The sequence below is a fragment of the Sinohyriopsis cumingii genome, chromosome 17 (assembly GCF_028554795.1).
Source record: "Sinohyriopsis cumingii isolate HCF-2022 chromosome 17, ASM2855479v2, whole genome shotgun sequence".
In the NCBI taxonomy this organism is placed as follows: Eukaryota; Metazoa; Mollusca; class Bivalvia; order Unionida; family Unionidae; genus Sinohyriopsis; species Sinohyriopsis cumingii.
Window position 1 is genome coordinate 22,473,598 of NC_142977.1, and position 18,875 is coordinate 22,492,472.

Here is an 18,875-nt window from a genome sequence, read left to right on the forward strand (position 1 = left end):
GGCTGAATATTAACCTAGGCGATGATTTTGCTTCGTTTCTACTATCCGTATCTCTGACAAAATTACTGACCCCGTATGGATTTTTATAAGTAAACAGTGATTGTGCATCTTTTCCACTATCCGTATCTCTGATACAAATATTGATGCCGTCTGAATTTCAAAACTAAGTAGTGAGTTTCCATCTTTCCACTATCCGTACCTGATAAAAATTATCAATACCGTTTAATTTTACAACTAAAAAATTATCCACTATCCGTACCTCCGATAAAAATACCGACAACGTTTAATTTTTGAAATAAATAGTGAGTTTCCATCGTTTCTACTATCCATACCTCCGATAAAAATACCGATGCCGTTAAATTTTTAAAAATAAGTAGTGTTTCCATTGTTTCCACTATCAGTACCTCCGATAAAAATACCGATGCCGTTGAATTTTTAAAAATAAGTAGTGTTTCCATTGTTTCCACTATCAGTACCTCCGATAAAAATGCCGATGCAGTTGAATTTTTAAAAATAAGTAGTGTTTCCATAGTTTCTTCTATCCTTACCTCCGATAAAAATACCGATGCCGTTGAATTTTTAAAAATAAGTAGTGTTTCCATTGTTTCCACTATCCGTACCTCTAATTTTTCCTCAAGTGTGATAAGCTGTAAAATCTCAGTTTGAAGAGAAAATCTGAGAATGTTAGTGAAACCCTGGACAGATTATAACAAAGCTAAGCATTCGGGAGGTCGCGGGTTCGAATCCCCGGCCGAAACATACCAAACCCTTACGAAAATGGTACTAATAGCTGCGTCGTTGTGTTCAGCATTAAGAGCTTACTGTTAGGACTGGTCGGCCTCGTTTCGAGATACTGTGACTGGTGGTGGTGGGCGAATACGTTTTCTGCGGCATGATGCTCCAGTGCAAGACACCGCTATAAACTGCCTCACTGCAGACATGGTAGCAATATGACCAAAAATTTGTTAAAGCTACGTTAATGAATCCAAATCTCTACCCTCTCTCTCTCTCACACACACACACACACACACACACACACACATTTTACCCGTAAAACGTCCATATTTGGCATATTGGTAGAGATGTGTAGTGTTAAAAGGGTTCTGTGAATTACATTTCACAAGAACACTTTCTTTCAGTGGTTGCGTACTCTCTATAGGAATGTTTACATGGTCACGACCCTAAAATCTTCTATTATCTACATCATGTATCGCACATTTTTTTTTTTACTGTTAAGTAACTTACGTGGGTAACATAATTATCGGCGGGTCTTTATTGCCTATTATTTCTTGATATTTTGACAAAAAGCACTCAGAAGAGCTCAGTAATCCTAAATAAACACAACCCCGCTCTTGAGTGTTAATTGCATCTACATGCAATGTTCATACGATAGCGTTAATGCCCCCACCAGATGTCGAGTTTACAGTAATCTGGTATAGAGTACCGCTCTCGCATCGCAAAGCTTGTACGCTGGTCTCTAAAGGTACTTACATTTGGTCGTTAAATGTTTCAGATTGGTGTTAAATGGGGCATTTTGGATCAACAGCTCCTCTTGTAATCTAGTACCTGGATGGATTGGTCTCTGACATGAAAAATTACACTCCTTGCAACATATGGTAACCTCTATAAAAAACAAACAAACCAAAAACCCCGTCAAGTTGTGATCTACTTGGACTGGCTTAAAGTCTATTATATATTTATCTACAGTATCAAGCAATCCTGTCATCCGTACATACATACATACATACATACATTCATGCATGCATGCACATACATATATATATATATGCATGCATGTACATACATACATACATACATACATACATACATACATACATGCATGCATGCATGCATGCATGCACATACATACATACATACATACATACATACATACATACATACATACATACATACATAACATTAACATTTGAATAATTACAATTATTTACATTAATACGTTCAAAAGTATTACGATTTACATGAAAATCGAGAAATAAGCTTTGCTACCATCACTCAAAAAACTTCAGGCCAGAAGAAACGTATTCTTGCAAAACAGTTGACCGTATCATGATCATATTTTAAAATACCCATGAAAGTGAATTGCTCTGCAGAAGTAATGATGGAGTGTACATACATACATGCATGCATACATGCATACATACATACATCCATGCATACATACATACATACATACAAGTGCTAAAAAAATATGTAAAACATTGTAAAATGGCGGGATCAATTTATTCGCAGTATCTTCCTGTAGTCCGGAACCAGATGCCGCCCCCTTCTGCGATCCAGATAATCCTACTACTACCGCTGGTGCAAACAAGGGATTCCCTTTCATCAGAGAAGAGATATCAATGTACCATAGTACTTAACATGTCGGAAATCTAGGCAGTATAGTGTGTGTGTGTGTGTGTCGGTGTCTGTGTGTGTGTGTGTTAGGGAATCTGCATTATTTAATCTGGGACAAAGATACCGCTTAGGTCGTTCTATCCTGATAAATATACGCAAATATATATTTTTAAATCTTGGATCTTTGTTTTCATAAATTTTCGTTCATTTCTAAGCTGACCAGTATGCGCAAATGATCAATGGAAACGAGACAGTTCAAACCAAAGTACAAGACTGTCACACGACCTCTGCCGAACATTTTCTTACCCTCTTTTTCAAACTTGGCGAATCGTATTACTACATTTTATGTTGCAAGACAGTCTTACAGAGAGAGAGAGAGAGAGAGAGAGAGAGAGAGCATATGCTACAAACTGTACACCATATGGACGATAGGATTCTGGCAGGCAACATTTTGCCGGGAGAGCAAAAGCTTCCGGTCGCTACAATGTAACGTTTGAGCTAGTAAATAATGTTCCAACCATCGGCTCAGTTATCAAATTCACCAATAAGGAAAATGGGTGTTCAGTTTAAGACATTTGCTTTATCGCACACGAAATAATATATCCTATATAAATTTGATGTGGCATAATTACGTGATGTGTTTATTTAAATCAACCACAAGTATATGAATGCAGTATCACATAAAGGGTATAACGCTGTGGAGAGGCACTGCTGTATTTGGCCTTAGAACTTTTCATTGTTAGTTGCGCCTTTCGCATATAAAAATATGATGCAAGTCCACTTCAAAGGGTGCCAGTCTATAAGAAATCGTGTTCCTTAACCAGTCCTTTGTCATCATGTTTTAAAATCATAATAACATAACAGGTCAAATTACTGCGTTATTACATTATATACAGCCCTACTGTCCATTGAAGAAAACTTGCATTATTACATTATATATGGCCTTGTTGTACATTAAATTACACTTCCATTATTACATTATATACAGCCCTACTGTGCATTAAAGAAAACACACATCATTACATTATATATTGCCTTATTGTACATTAAATTATACTTCTATTATTACGTTATATACAGTCCTGTTGTGCATTGAAGAAAAGACGCATCATTACATTATATATGGCCTTGTTGTACATTAAATTACACTTATTTTATTACATTATATACAGTCCTACTGTGCATTGAAGAAAACTTGAATTATTACATTATATACAGCCCTATCTTACGTTAAAGAAAACTTGAATTATTACAAATATACATCCCTAGTGTGCAATTGAAGAAAACATGCATTATTACATTATATACATTGGATTATGTATATGTGAATTATTGTGCGCAATCTCAAAATACTAAAGCTAAAAAGCTCAGCAAAACAAGTTGAAAATATGGCAATAAATACCACTTTGAAGTGCCGTGAAATCAATAAAAGTTTAGTTATATACAGCCACTATAAAAGCAGTACAACAAATCCCTATTTTTGTCTCCAAAAATAATCTGCAGTTCTTTAAAAAGGTGTATAAGTGCCTGCTTTCTTTTATATGTAACCCATTATCTCCTAACATAATATTTCGATGTATTTTTAACTTTATATTTTCTGCTCTTGCATCTCCGTCACAAATCTACATAGCAAACGTTTAATAAAACATGTTTTTGTAGTTAAAATCTATGTACGCTAAGTGGATGACCTTTTTCAAGATTATGTCTATCTGTCTGTCTCTCTCTATCATTACCTATATGAGACGTCTACATCCTTTTTTTTCCCCCTTCAAAGTTTACAGGGATTTGCAGTGACTTGATTTCTTGTAATATGATTGGAAATATATTAGAATCAGCAATAGAGGCATGAAAAAAAAATTATAATGCTTTCCGGTTCGAATAATATTATCTGCATGTTGTGTTTTTTTTTTCTTTTCTTTCTTTCTTCAAAGTCTTTTGTATTTAGAAATGTTAGTATGGAAACAATATCATTGTTTTATAAAAATTTGTTAACTTCTGTACATAAAATTATCAGAAATTACCAAGCACTCAATACGTGTCTAAATTAGCGAGTCCTGAAAACGTTCCATATAACACAAAACAAGACTTATTCAATGGAGGTAATGCAGAAATTCGTTTGGAGTAAATTACAGGAATTACACAATTCATGAAATACATCCGTTTTGAAGAGTTTCTCTTTTGACTTTTACGCAAATATTTCACATGTTGTTTAAAAAATACTCGCAAGCTTATGAGAATTAGTCTAATTTTAAATATCGGAGATGCGCAAGAACATAAAGGATGGCGTCAGACATACGACTCACTTTCATGAATAAATCAGGTTAAAAAGATTATATTAGACGTGTCATATTGTTACGTATATTTAATAAGCAGTATTTGTTAGCTTTTCTTAATTATTACATGCATTTTGTACCTGACCTAGTCCAAATTCAAGTTCACTGTGTACCTGACCAGGGACATTCATTTAGTAAACAACAAAATAAATAACTAGATATGTCTCTTTGATTGTGCATTAGAAATTCAGATCATTATTAATGGTAAACTTGTGTGTAGTCTTGATTCTGACCCTAGAAACTTCTATAATGGAAGTTTCCATTAGGTACAGGATATTTTCAGAAAGTGGTAGAGACCTAGATTATGTACAGAGAATTATAATCTTGCTTGATTATTTATTCTTGTGTTAACATCTTGAAGCAGAATCAGTCTTATTGTTGTGTTCAGTTTTTCATTTAGTAAAGGTATTTATTCAAATTATTATTCACTGGAAATACAAAGTACTCATCAACTATTCTGGGACATAAACATTATTTTGGAATTACAGAAAATTCAGACAATGAAATTTTGGGATTATATCGCTGTGATACATCAAAAAATTATAAGCATATCACCATACTCCAGGTCATTGGCACATTAGTACGTTTGAGACTTCATGCACATCAACACATTCAGTATTGGAATATATTTGGAATACCGCTAGGAATTTAACTGGAACTTCTTACATTTGGACATGTGATAGAAATTTTAGGACTATTTGGGATTTAATTCACGATGATGTAAGTTCTTTATAAATTTTCACTTTGCATTCAAGAGAAATAAATTATTTGTTGAATTTTACAAAACTTATGGGCTTTTTTGCTCCTTAGGTTTAATCCAATCCATCGAGTCGTAAAAATATTTTTAGTTGTAAACATCACGAAGAAAGCAGTATTGGATTATTTGTTTGATACTTCCTTTGGATAAGACAGAGTTACATTTGAAAAGACGTCATCTTTGTTTTCCGATTTGCATGTGACGTAGTACTTTCTTAAACAATAATCAGGAAATAAAACGAATCTTGAGATTAACGACAGAACACTAGCTGAAAAATAAAAATAATAGTGAAGAGTTAAATAAAACCTACCAATGTTATAAGAATCAAATTCAGAAACAAGAGGCGGGGGGTATCAGTCAGATTAACAATTGCTGATATTTTGTTCTTAATGATAAATATTTACGATTAATTATTTCTTGGTAGCTAACAACCAGGCAGAACCTGGGGAAATAAGATCGTTTTGTTAAACACTTACATTGCATGCATGTGTAAAATTTCAAGCCACACATAAAATGCAAGCCATGATATATTACCAGCTAGACGGATTTTTGCGGTGGTACGGATCCAGATCTCGAACCCATCCTGCGAACCGGATAATGGCACTATTCCTGCTGCGGCTAAAGATTCTGCCCTTTCAATGGGAGCGACATATCTTTCTGCTACATATGGCAACCACGGTAGCTGGTTACGTGGTAGTGTGTGTGTGTGTGTGTGTGTGTGTGTGTGTGTGTGTGTGTGAAAGAGAGCGATATGGTTGTTAGGAAATTGGCAGGGGACATTTTGGCTGCCTCGTGAAAGCTTCCGGTCGCCATCAAAAAGGAATTGATTGTAATCAACACCAATGATGCTGAGACTTTCTGCACAGTTTCTGTTTTCCTTTAAGTTTCCAGAAACAGACATATTAACTTTAAAAAAAGCAAATGGGTTAAGTGTTTTGCTTTTGCAGGCTTCTTAGCCCTTTGAAAAGGAAAAGGAAATTCGTTTGAGTACACGAACTCAGCGCAGATGCTTTTCATAATTTTCACAGTAAAGCTTAAAACGAACCCCCCCACGAATTTGACTATGCTCAAAACGTACCTTTTCGAGGAAACAAAAAGTGTCATTAAATACAACTGTATGTGTAATCTCATCTGTATACAATTAAACTTATGGTAGTTTATATTTCAGCGTCACTCAGCCACCAATGTCACCTTCCACAAGCTCGTCCAACTTGAAAGAGTGCACCAATATAAGATTTGGAATATATTTACTGCATTTGCAGGGATAATCTCGTAGTGTTTTTGTTAAACATTTTTTCAATTATGCTTGACAAGGGACTTGCGTCACCTTCTTGTTTGGCTTGAGCTGTTCTCATAAAAATGGGCCCATTGTGTGCATTTAGTCCTTTTTGGCTTTGATATTTGAGCCTGAGTACAGATAATGAGAGCGAATGGTGTTTATTAATAGCTCCAAGACAACAAAATATATTATCTCATGTAATGTATTACCTCATCCGTCCCACGATTTACACAGTGTACTTGGCTATGTAACATGATACGTAAATGTATATTTTTAATCTTATTTCAAATCACAGTTACAAAATTGTTTTACGATTAATACGGTGCGTCAAAGCTGATATAATTTCTGACTCAATATGAGAGGACAGTGAAACCACCTTTTTAAAATTAAAATCCCACAGCATGTGTTGAAATGGTGTCTCACCCAAGCGGTACATATTTCATGAACATGCATGATATTCCCCGTTTTTCAAAGACCACCATAAATATTGCACAGCATGGTTGGAAGTCAATGCATTCGGCGTTCTGCTGGTAGTCCGAAACAAAAGAAGACCCCTTCCTGAGACCCAAATAATCTCAGGATTCCTACTGGGACAAACAAGACATACAGAGTTCTGCTGGTAGTTTGGAACCCGACAAAGACCCCTTATTGCGATAGAGATAGTCATTTGATTCCTTCTGGGGCAAATAAGGGTTCTCTTCGAACAAGGCCGACTTTTTACTGCAGTCATGGCGGCCAGATGTGTGTGTGTGTGTGTGTGTGTGTGTGTGTGAAAGAGAGAGAGAGAGAGAGAGAGTATTTGGCGCCATTTTTGGTGATTATATAACCAACAGTTATAGTTTTTAAAAATCTCATTAATGTGGAAGGTGAGCTTTCAGTGTAATTGATACCCCTGTTCAAAACTGGACAGATCGGCTTGAAATGGAAAGCCCAATTTATCCAAGTCACACATTTGTACAAAAGTGTCACGGAATGCAATTTATCGAAGTATTCTGAATTTACTTTCTATATACTTTTGCAGATTCTGCATAGGACGTCAATAAGAAGAAGAAAAAAAAGACCATTATAAAACGTATACAAGATTCCTTGTCTCGTTTATTTAAACGATGTTTATTTGCACGAGATGGGTTTCAATAAATGCCAGTTTTTTGAAATTGTATCCATATAAACGTTTACTCATCATGCTTAAATTCACGCCAGTGACTTGTTAGCAAGCAATAAATGTTATTTTATCCCAAGTACCTATTTATATAGGCGCCATATTGCAGCAAATACTCTGACATCTTTTCCATGATTCACAATGCTTATTTATCAAATTATGCAGACCTTAATACAAAAATACTAAAATTTTCATATAAATTTGAAATAGAACTGGTTATCACATCAGCTCATTTAGCGTAAGTTGTGCTGCTATCTGCCGATATGTCTGCCTAGTGTGTTTGGATGCCCGGTGTGCAACATGATAGACAGCAAATTAAAGCGTGTATTTGTTAAGAAATTGTAGCCAAATACAGAAAAATGCACACATTTCTAATATTTTAAATGAAGGGCATCAGTTAAGGTGAAAACACAAACATACAGACAGGAGGGCGTGAGCTAAACACCAGTGTTGCTTGTTTATTTATTTACTTTGGTTCTTACTTTAATTCTTGTAGTGCTTCCTACCAAGTCACTATTTAACAGGCAGTCAGAACCCTTAAGATAACATCCGTATTTTTTTAATTTTTTAAAGGACTGCAACAAGACAGAGATGCTCAACCAACTTTTAATGAAACTCGACTTTAATGAATTTCCTCTGATTGGAGATGCACTTTGTTTCTATCTATCTATCTATCGATCTATCTATCTATCTATCTATCTATCTATCTATCTATATATATATATATATATATATATATATATATATATATATATATATATATATATATATATATATATATATATATATATATATATATATAAATGCGTGTTCCTAAACCAAATCTGACTTTGTTAGCCACGTGTTTTGCACTTGCCTCTAGTTTAAACTTCTATAATGCAGCATGTGATTAGAAATATGTTCAGCAAAATTCCAAAATTAATCTCCTGAAGTAGTTATGACAGTAACAGCCATAACTTGCATGAAACTCTCTACGTCATACTGTGCCAGAACTGGTTTTATGCCCTGGTAAAAGTCTGTTATTTCCGTAAATTCTGGTTATTTGCAGCACGTGGCCCTAATTTACGATACCGTAGTAATTCAGTAAGAACCAGTGGACTTGTGGTGCAAACAAAGTTCAGAGTAAAAATGGCGCCAGTAAGTTAGGTTTCGTTTTCTTTTTAAGGAAGCGTATTCCAAAAGACGAATGTTCGCTTCACTTATGCTTCAAATATAAACAATGAAGTTCTGAATAGTGAATATTAATGTTAATTATTAACCTTCATCCATAAAGAAGGATTGCTTTACTGAGTTATTAAATATGCAAAAGCCAATGAATGAATGAATGAATGAATAAATGAATGAATGAATAAATGAATGAATGAATAAATGAATTTCGTTGTGAACAAGTTAACATGAGTGTTTGTACTCATGAAAGATAGAATACAATACGTCTCATGGTATTCTATTTTATATAATGGCGACTAAGAATTGTTCGAATGTTGAAGCAATATAATCTGCAATATGACTGCCCCATCACACCTAACCCACCCACTTCACTCCAAAAAGATTCGATGATCCATTACCAGAAGATGTGGACTGTTCGTGGAAACGAGCGAATACGACGCATTCGTAATACTAATGGCGTCCCGTCGGGACAAGATGTTCCCCGAACTTTAATCTTCATTTGTGCATAACATAAGGGACGAACTCTATAAACAAATAGAAGTTGTAATGCAGAAAAGTAACGCGACAATTGTTCCATTGTTTTCAAAAATTGTAATTTATTTGTATTTATTTATGCTTTGGGGGTGGGAGCATACAGAAGTATAATATTATTGGCCATAAAAAAGAACGGCATGAACTCTGCACGTTAAACAACAGTCCCTCGAACACTCTGCTGGGTATAAAAGAACTTCTACGTTCTCAAAACCATTTTTTCCTTTAAACTGTCGAAAGACGAAACCGTCTCTGATATTCTTCAGCGAGGGCACGAATGTCAAATTAGCTGCCATGGTATACATACTGGATGTCCGCTTGGCACCGGTTTCATTAAGGACAAAGTATACCGCAGCAAAAAAAAAAAATTGTTGGGTCAAAACAAATGTCATAATGGTCGTCCATTCAGTGGGAGTAGCGACAAGATTTTTAAGACAAATGTCGCGGCGGCTATATTGTGTGTAGGACTGGCACCATTTTCATTTAGGACTTTACGGGGAGAAACCTGTCATAACGATCATCCATTCAGGGGTATTAGCGGTAACAATAATTTTAAGACAGTCGTCGTGCTTGCCATGATGGATGAATAACTGGCACGAATTGTATTTAGTACCATCTGGGTATTACGAAAAGACTATTGGTGAAAACTCCAAGTTGATCTAGCCACCCATATGGAGAGGAGTCGAGAAAACAATGTTTTCAAGATAGGATTTTCCATTCAGGATTAGATTTTGGATTTTTTTAACATAGCTTTAACAATTTTATTCATATTGCTAGAATGCTTGCAGTGTGACAGTTTATAGTGATTTTAGGCACAGGGGCATCATGCCGTAGACATGTAGCATCATATGCCACCCAGTCACATTATCCTGATCACCAAGCCAGCCAATCATAACACTAACCTAATAATGCTGAGCGTCAAGCAAAGTAGCTGCCAGCACCATTTTTTTTATAAATCTTTGGTGTAGCAATAACAACATTTAGAAGAAGGCTGCTGTGGCGGCCATATTAGACATGAGAATGGTACATTTTCATTTAAGATAAACAGGACATCATAAAAAGTATTTTAGTGAAAACCTAACAACACCGTGACTTTGAGTTCAAGCAGAGATGCGATTTCCGGACTTTTAAGATGGCTAGCATAGTGGCCATATTAGACAGCTCAACACCATTATTATTTAGGCCCCGATAGACATAATACTAAGTCTTTTCGTGAATATCCCATGTTGATACTGCAAGATTTCAAGATGGCTACCTTGGAGGCCATACTGGACATCAGATCGGCACCATTTTCATGTAGGACCAACTAGACCATTGGACGATTGTGTGTGTTTGTGTGTGTGTGTGTAAAGTTTCAAAGCAATCTTCCAAGTAGTATGAGAAGCGATAACAAGCTTGTGCCAAGAGACGGACGGACGAATGACAACAGACTATCCCAAAAGCTCTTCTGGTCAAAGAACAGTACAGCTAAAATTCAGTAAGCAGGAAAATCCGGTACATATAACAGTAAATACCGACTCTGTTACTGTATTGCCGTTTGCATATTTTGCTTTATAAAATTAAATATTCTGGGATATCAGATTGACACCACACACACACACACATATATATATATATATATATATATATATATATATATATATATATATATATATATATATATATATATATATATATATATATATATATATATATATATATATATATATATATATACTCGAGATTAATTTGCTATGATTATTATTATTATTATCATTATTATTATTATTATTAATCGAATGCAAAAAGAAATCTACCAACATACTCCAAAAACTGAATCAATTTATCCTGCAGAAATGGGACAATAGTCGTCAGCCTTACTTCAACCTGCGGGGAACCGGGGGGGGGGGTTGGGATTTATAGCTTGTCTTTAACAGTTAGTGCCATCTCATCTCTGTTCAAGTGTGTGCGAGTCTCAAGCTCGGCCAATGTGGGCGTGAGAACACTGCCATAGCTTCCCGTGGGTAGGTGGGTCTTACCGGGGCGTTTTAAACTCTAGCTCACTGAATAATATTTTTGTTGGATATTGACAGATTTTATCCCGATGATTAAATTAAATTAAAAATATGATACGATTTCTGATATGTCACGCTGCCAGCTTTATTTTATATAGTTGTCCTAGCGGAGAGTTGAACTAAAAACATAAACACGAAAATGTCCTTTTTTATTCAGTATTGGAGTGTGTTTACGTCCCCAGTGTACACGGAATATTTTCTTTAATAAGAAATATAGTTTCAACAAAATATATATATATATATATATATATATATATATATATATATATATATATATATATATATATATATATATATATATATATATATATATAATAAAGGCTATTTAGTTATCTAACACGTGCTAATACTGTAACCCTGTTAATCATACAATTTTATGCAAAATTGTCCATAGTGCAAATGTATAATTTATTAGTGATAATTGGTAAATCCGATTTTTGCTGAAGTGATTTGGCAATGTATATAGTAGATAATGCGTTATCCAATCCCGACCTATTGTGCCGAAATAAACAATACAATTCATACATACATACTTATGTACGTATGTACATACATACGGACGATGGCATATGGATCGATAGAGATGGATAGATGAATGGACGAATGGATAGGTATCTCAACATGCAGACAAAGCAGAGCAGAATGGAAACACACAGACAGATGTCAAAACAGATGGATGCATATATATATATATATATATATATATATATATAGAGAGAGAGAGAGAGAGAGAGAGAGAGAGAGTCATTTACAATATTATTCGAGGGTGCTTTATGCCACATTATTCGGCTCTGTTCGGCGAGCGCTTGGTCCCACACTGACATAGTTACACAACCGTTACCATGGGATTTTATCAAGATTCCGATTAGCGCTGATATCAAATTTGATATTAATGGCGACTTGGAGACTAAACCCCATCTGCCAGTGGGAAACAATATACACCTAGATGCCTATTCTCAGGCACACGAATTTCTATTCATATATGTATGTCAATAACAAAATGTTAGAGAAGCGTCCAAAATCGTCCTCTCATTGGAACAGACATGTTCTGACTTTTATGACAGTATTAAGATAACGAAGCCCAGCTAACATAGTTACGAGTTTCCAGCTTTTGCGGGGAAAATATATGTTCGGGATAGGCAATGATTTTGAATAAGACGGTTTCATCTTAAGAAAGTTAATCAATAAAATGGACTCGAAAGATTGTTCCCATGTGATAAATTTGTACACAGTGGCGTAGCAAGAAATTCTGTCCTTCCCACCATACAATTTAATTATGGAGAAAGTTGTTTGTAAATTGAAGAAAGAGCTTCAATTTATTGTATTCAAACAATATCTTATAAAGTAAGGTACATATGCGGACATTATCGAGCATTCCCGTCTTGAATATCATTGTTATTATAATAATAATTATTATTAGTAGTAGTAGTAGTAGTAGTAATAGCAGTAGTAGTATTAATAAAGATGTTTGCATTTTTGTACGTAAAGACCTTCATTCATGAAGATCGGAGTTGTGGAAAGATTTAGTAAGAAAATAAAATGTTGATTAATTTGCTTGTACCATATACATCATTATGCACAGAAAAGTCAGACAGAACTCGTTTTTTAATTTGACGGATGAATTTCACTGTTGAATTTAAGAAAATACAATGTCTAAAAATATGCAACTGCTTGGACAGTATAAAAAAATATGTAAAAGGTGAAACGAAAAATAATTTTTATACAAAAGCAAAGTAAATAAGTAATTAAAACTTCTTAGAACACACTGGCAGCTTGGTCTAGAACGTTAGCACCCGTAAAATCTTTTGGTTGCAATAAGGATACCATGTGACTTTACAAGTTCGTTTATGACATTAAAATTGTGGTATCGCTACCAAATCTACAGTAGAGAGCCAGAGACGTGACAGCATTTGTTTATTATAGATATCTAAGCACCGATTTCCTTTACAGATGAAAATTAAAACGAAATAGGGACTGTCACAAAGCAAACACTTTTAATCGTTCTCATTATTCTCTCTAGCGCTAATTGATTTTATATTCTTCATGGACAGATCCTGCTTATATATTATAAAAGAAACATTTGCAGAAATTCAATAAATCAGATTTCACACACAAGAATCAACACCAAAGCAGCAAAGAAGCTTCACTGCATTAACTCAAATCCTTCATTTTTTGAAAACCTAACTTTGTCTTCGTGGGTCTTCTGTCGTTTTTTCTTTTCTTTTTTTATTTTTTTTATTTGACTATTGATGTACTTTAATTTGGCTATTGATGTGTTTTTATTTGACTATTGATTTGTTTTTATTTGACTTCTTATGTGCTTTTATTTGACTATTGATGTGCTTTTATTTGACAATTGATGAGAGAAAGGGCACTTCCTGAAAGAGAAAATTTGTTCTACGCATTTTGTTAATTAATACGTTTTCACAAAGATCGTTATTAAACTATAGCTTCTCTCACAGTAGTGACTTAGCTGTCCAATAATAAAATATCAAGAAAATATTATCGTTTGACTTGATTGACATTCTCCAATTTTTTGTACCATGATACAATTTTACTCGGCTTCTACTAAAATTACAAACCATCCATAATTTCGGGAAAGACAAAAACTCAGTAGTTTCATTAACAATCTATAATAATTGCTAAATTATTAAAATTTAAAGCTCATGACATCCTCGTAATATATATTGTGTATTTTAAATACGTAAAGAATTATATACATTTTAAATGTGGCTATCCAAGGGAGATGGTATTTTAAAAGATGCAACATGTACGTGGAAAAAAAGAGTAGGGCACAAACAGATACTCTGTTTACCTTTCTCAACTCCGAAGCTGTGAACATTTGTTATTTAATATTTTGCGATATCTAGAATGATAATTAATGATAAAATTATTTGTTCACGATAGAGCTACCCGTTGAGGGCCTAATATTTTTTATGGATATAATTTCATAAAGAAAATTATTGGAAATAGTTTCTTTCAGATTTGACCAGTCTCGATCTGAAACTTCTTTTCCCATCCAGAAACTCAGCTTAAAAAGGTTTAGTTTTAACTATTAGATTTCTGCAGTAAAATATATCATCAGGTGTGGTGAAGTACTTAGATTATTGTTCATTATTTTTCCTGTACAGATCAAAATACAAAGATAGAAAAGATTCGTAAAAACCCTATTTCCAAACGCATCAAGACAATCTAGCCTTTGGAATTTCCTTCTAAACACAGACTTTGCTACATGGTACTTACTATTAGAATGACTGTCATCTGCGGACCTTTCTATCCTTTCTTCCTTCGTCTGCGGCGTAGATTGTGCACCACACTGGTTGACGTTTTCTAATTCTGTCACCCTATTTCCCTGGATTTCTGGTGATCCAGTAAGCGACCCTGACTCGGTACAGGCCTGGGTAGGTAAACCAGGTGATGATTCCGAACATCCAAACATGGCACAATGTTCACTGGGAATTTCACCCAAGTCCAGTAGATGGTTTACCGAAAAACCTGATTTGTGATTATGAATTGCATTTTGATAAGCAGCAATTTTGTCGTAATTAGAAGCGTACTGCGGATCCGCTTGCTGTAACATAGAATAGGTACTCATTTTTGCTAATTTCCAAGTCTCTTCCAGTTTCCTCCGATTGTACTTTCTAGCGATGATTAGCTTTAATTTGAAATATCTTTTTTGTCTTATTAAACCATTTTCTCGCTTATTATTGAATCAGCTACTCTATTGATTGCCTCCGCTTCAATTTAATACTTTATCTTAATTGTCCTTCGTTCCTATGTCGAGAACACCAATCAACGTAATCCGCAAGTGGCTGCTGATCACGGATGATAGAATTAAGCTAACAAACTCTCTAACAAGCACTGTTTGTACATCCGAATTGGTTGACTTCATTACCTAAATAACTAGTAAATGCAACCTAAGTAGTTCGGCTGCGGGAGTCTGGAGCGATTTCGGACAAGCGATCCAGCCAATCAAAGATCGGTTCCTGAAAATGGGCGGAACTTAGGTTGTCAATTAAATTTTCATTGCATCCAATAGAAAAGCGATGGATGTAAGACCGTTTTTCTTTTGTATACTTTATCTCTTTTATCCTCCCTTTCCATGTTTAAAGGTATCGTATTTCCTTAAAAGTTGTAGTTGTGAAATAAGATAGTGCTTCTAAAAGAAAACGTTTGAGTTTGCCAGCCTAATCTTCTTCCCTCCTTTCTAATTTTCTTGAGATATTCCATCGCTTTTAATCTTCCTTTTGCAAAACGCAGGGAGTTGAAACTAATGATTCTAGATCATCAAATGACGCATACGGCGGAAACATCAGATTTAAGTTTATTTCCATATGAATCACGATTATTGTGTGTATTGATTATATATTTTAGTCCTCTGGTCAAATGTATGTCTTTAAGTCACCTTCTTTCAAATTGCCATCTCTTCCCTTTGTACTTATCAACGCCATGCTCTTACGTGTGTCAACAGATATACGTGCATGTATTTGGGTCATATTTTAAAATCCAATTGGTCAGATGATTAAATTAAAATGAGATATTACACATTTTTGTGTACTGGAACAAACATGCTTTTTCGTAAATTTATAAATTGTTCCTTGAATATCAAAAACTAGATTATTCAAATCTTATTGCTGCACAGGATCTTTAGTGAAAGTAGAAAAGAAAACTAGTTACTAGCTATAAAAACGGTCTTAGTTTTCTATTAAGCCTTCCAAGCTGGAGTAGTGCATCGACCATGTTTGTAAACTTTAACGTATTCAGTTTTGAGGAAGCAATTACAATGTATGTGTTTTCAATGTAGACAGGAATATTAAATAGTAAGAATTATTTCTCTGCGTGGAATTTTGATATCAGTTTAAACTGTCGGATTATAAATAGATGGAACAAATTACTCTTAAATGTCTTACATAATTTTATTCTTAACAATGCCGGACATTTTCTGTAGATGTAGATGCGTTCGTATATTTGTACGTAAGACAGACACCTATTATCTCTTATGTTTAAAATAATTTTATTTTATATATCTTAATGTAGATTTATTGACTATTCATTCGGAAATAATGAATCATTATCGCATATACCGTAGTTATTCTAACAGCATCCCTTTTAATAAGAGCTTTCCTCTTCTTTTTTAAATCCAAAAAAGAGAAATTTCTACCGCTTCGAAGTTTATAGATCCACCTATGGTATGGGATAATAATTAAATCAGTACATGAATAATCAAAGGACTGTTAGAAAATTCAAAACTTAATTTATGAACGTTGTCAGTCGAACTTTGATGTACGTTTTTTTTTTAAAAAAAATCAACACAGACACAACAAAATCATCACTTTCCCCCTTTTGGAAATTGCACCGCGTCTGGTGCGTCTGTTATAACAACTACAGTATAATAATAATAATAATAATAATAATAATAATAATAATATTATTATTATTATTATTATTATTATTATTATTATTATTATTATTATTATTATTATTATTATTTAATAAACAGACTAGGACGCATCGACGCTGGAGAACTTGCTGAACAACTCTAATTTGCTGATTGAAAAGGCAATAACTTATAATTTAGCCAACTATCATAACAAAATTTTATTTGATTTAAGCTATCGCAGCTTTTCCCGGCCATTTTCAAGTATGCATTGATTAATTGTTTAATGTTTAAATTAAAAAAAAGGAATACACCGTGTGCTAAGAGCAAGCGTGAAAAGTTTATCATGGCCGGCAACATTTAATTCTCTTAAAGTAACCATACAGTACTATGACGACATTTTAACGTAGTCTTATAGGTGATATCTACCTTCCATTGACAGCAAAAATATGGCGTTATTTTGCTTAAATCATTATTGTTGGCAATACTAATTAAATTAACGTTTTAAAGGTTCATAAGGCCAGAGCAAGTTTTCCTATCCAATTCTATCTACATATAACGCAGAAATGTAAATATAATTCTTAACCGACTTTAATTTTTAAAATGAAATAGCAATCGACTGTGGCCTTATGGTACGTAGTGTCCCTACTACGGCATATTTTAACTCAAACACATACTACTTTATTTCGAAGAAACGTCCTGCTTGTGTGTATGCATACAGTCTACATCTTAATAAATTGTAGGTTTTGTTTCTGAGTTCGCGTATTGTTTGAATCAGCTAATTTTGCATTAATGTCAACACATTTTATGAAAATGGACCCAATTTCAAGTCGGTAATGGACAATACAACATTTTGTCTGATACCTTTCAGTAACATCGGATTACCATGTTCGCGGTGTCTATATTAGATATGTATCAGCTTGAGTTTGTTTAAGCAAGGTTAAATAAAATCGCCAAAACTTAACGGTTTGTCTTCTCTTCTACCTTTCTGTTCAAGAGTTATTGATCTGAAAGCTCCGGATGCAGTTTCTATGAAGAAAGTATACAATATATCCAGAGAGAGACAGAGACAGACAGACAGACAGACATACAGAGACAGAGAAACAGAGACAAACAGAGAGAGAGAGAGAGAGAGAGACAGACAGACAGACAGACAGAGACAGAAAGAGACGGACATACATATAGACAGAGACAGAGTGAGACAGAGACAAACAGACAGACAGAGACAGAGAGGAGCAGTATGAAATTCAGGGTAGTTTTGCGATAATTTTTAAAAAACTTCATTCCATATACTTGAAAAATGGAATAAAATTAAGGGTAGCAGATTAATGATATTATACTGTGTTCTTCAACTTTAATTGTTCAAAGACAGCGGTACAAAAATTATGTCGTACATTATTCTTACAGACGTAACGTTCATATAAAGATAAAAGTGGTTTTCCTGTTCTTCACATAGTACGTAATTATGACTGGCTATTAAACACTTAAATTGTCTCTGTTTGTTATTGTATATAAATGAATTCCAAAGGTAGGTAATTTCACCTGTCAAATAGCCATTACTATGCATATGTTTTTGCGGAATCAGCGATATGCCTTATTGGATGAATTCCATAGCCACGAAAATCTTTATCGTGAAATACAAACCAATAACTGGTCGCCGATGGTCGAAATTGCAAAGTCAGTAAATGTCTACAAATTGTTATTTTTGTGCATTCAATAGCAACCGAGAATTTTGGCACACGGTAGTTTTAAATTGAAGCCTGTCAATAAAATTAGTTATCTTTCATTCTTAATTATATCTCTGGATGCTTTTGAACATAGTCAGAGAAATATTATTTACTGAATGCGTATAAAAATAACTTT

At 34.2% G+C, this 18,875-nt stretch overlaps 1 protein-coding gene across 1 annotated transcript in view; it reads right to left on the reverse strand.

Moving 5' to 3' along the window:
* LOC149777920 (retinal homeobox protein Rx2-like) overlaps positions 1–15,533 on the reverse strand; it is a 39,864-nt gene extending 24,331 nt beyond the window's left edge. Inside the window, exon 1 of the mRNA XM_089939017.1 lies at positions 14,879–15,533. Coding sequence (XP_089795143.1) covers positions 14,879–15,230 — 352 coding nt within the window. The 5' untranslated portion in view covers positions 15,231–15,533. The remainder of the gene's footprint in view (positions 1–14,878) is intronic.
* Between the last annotated feature and the right edge of the window lie 3,342 nt (positions 15,534–18,875).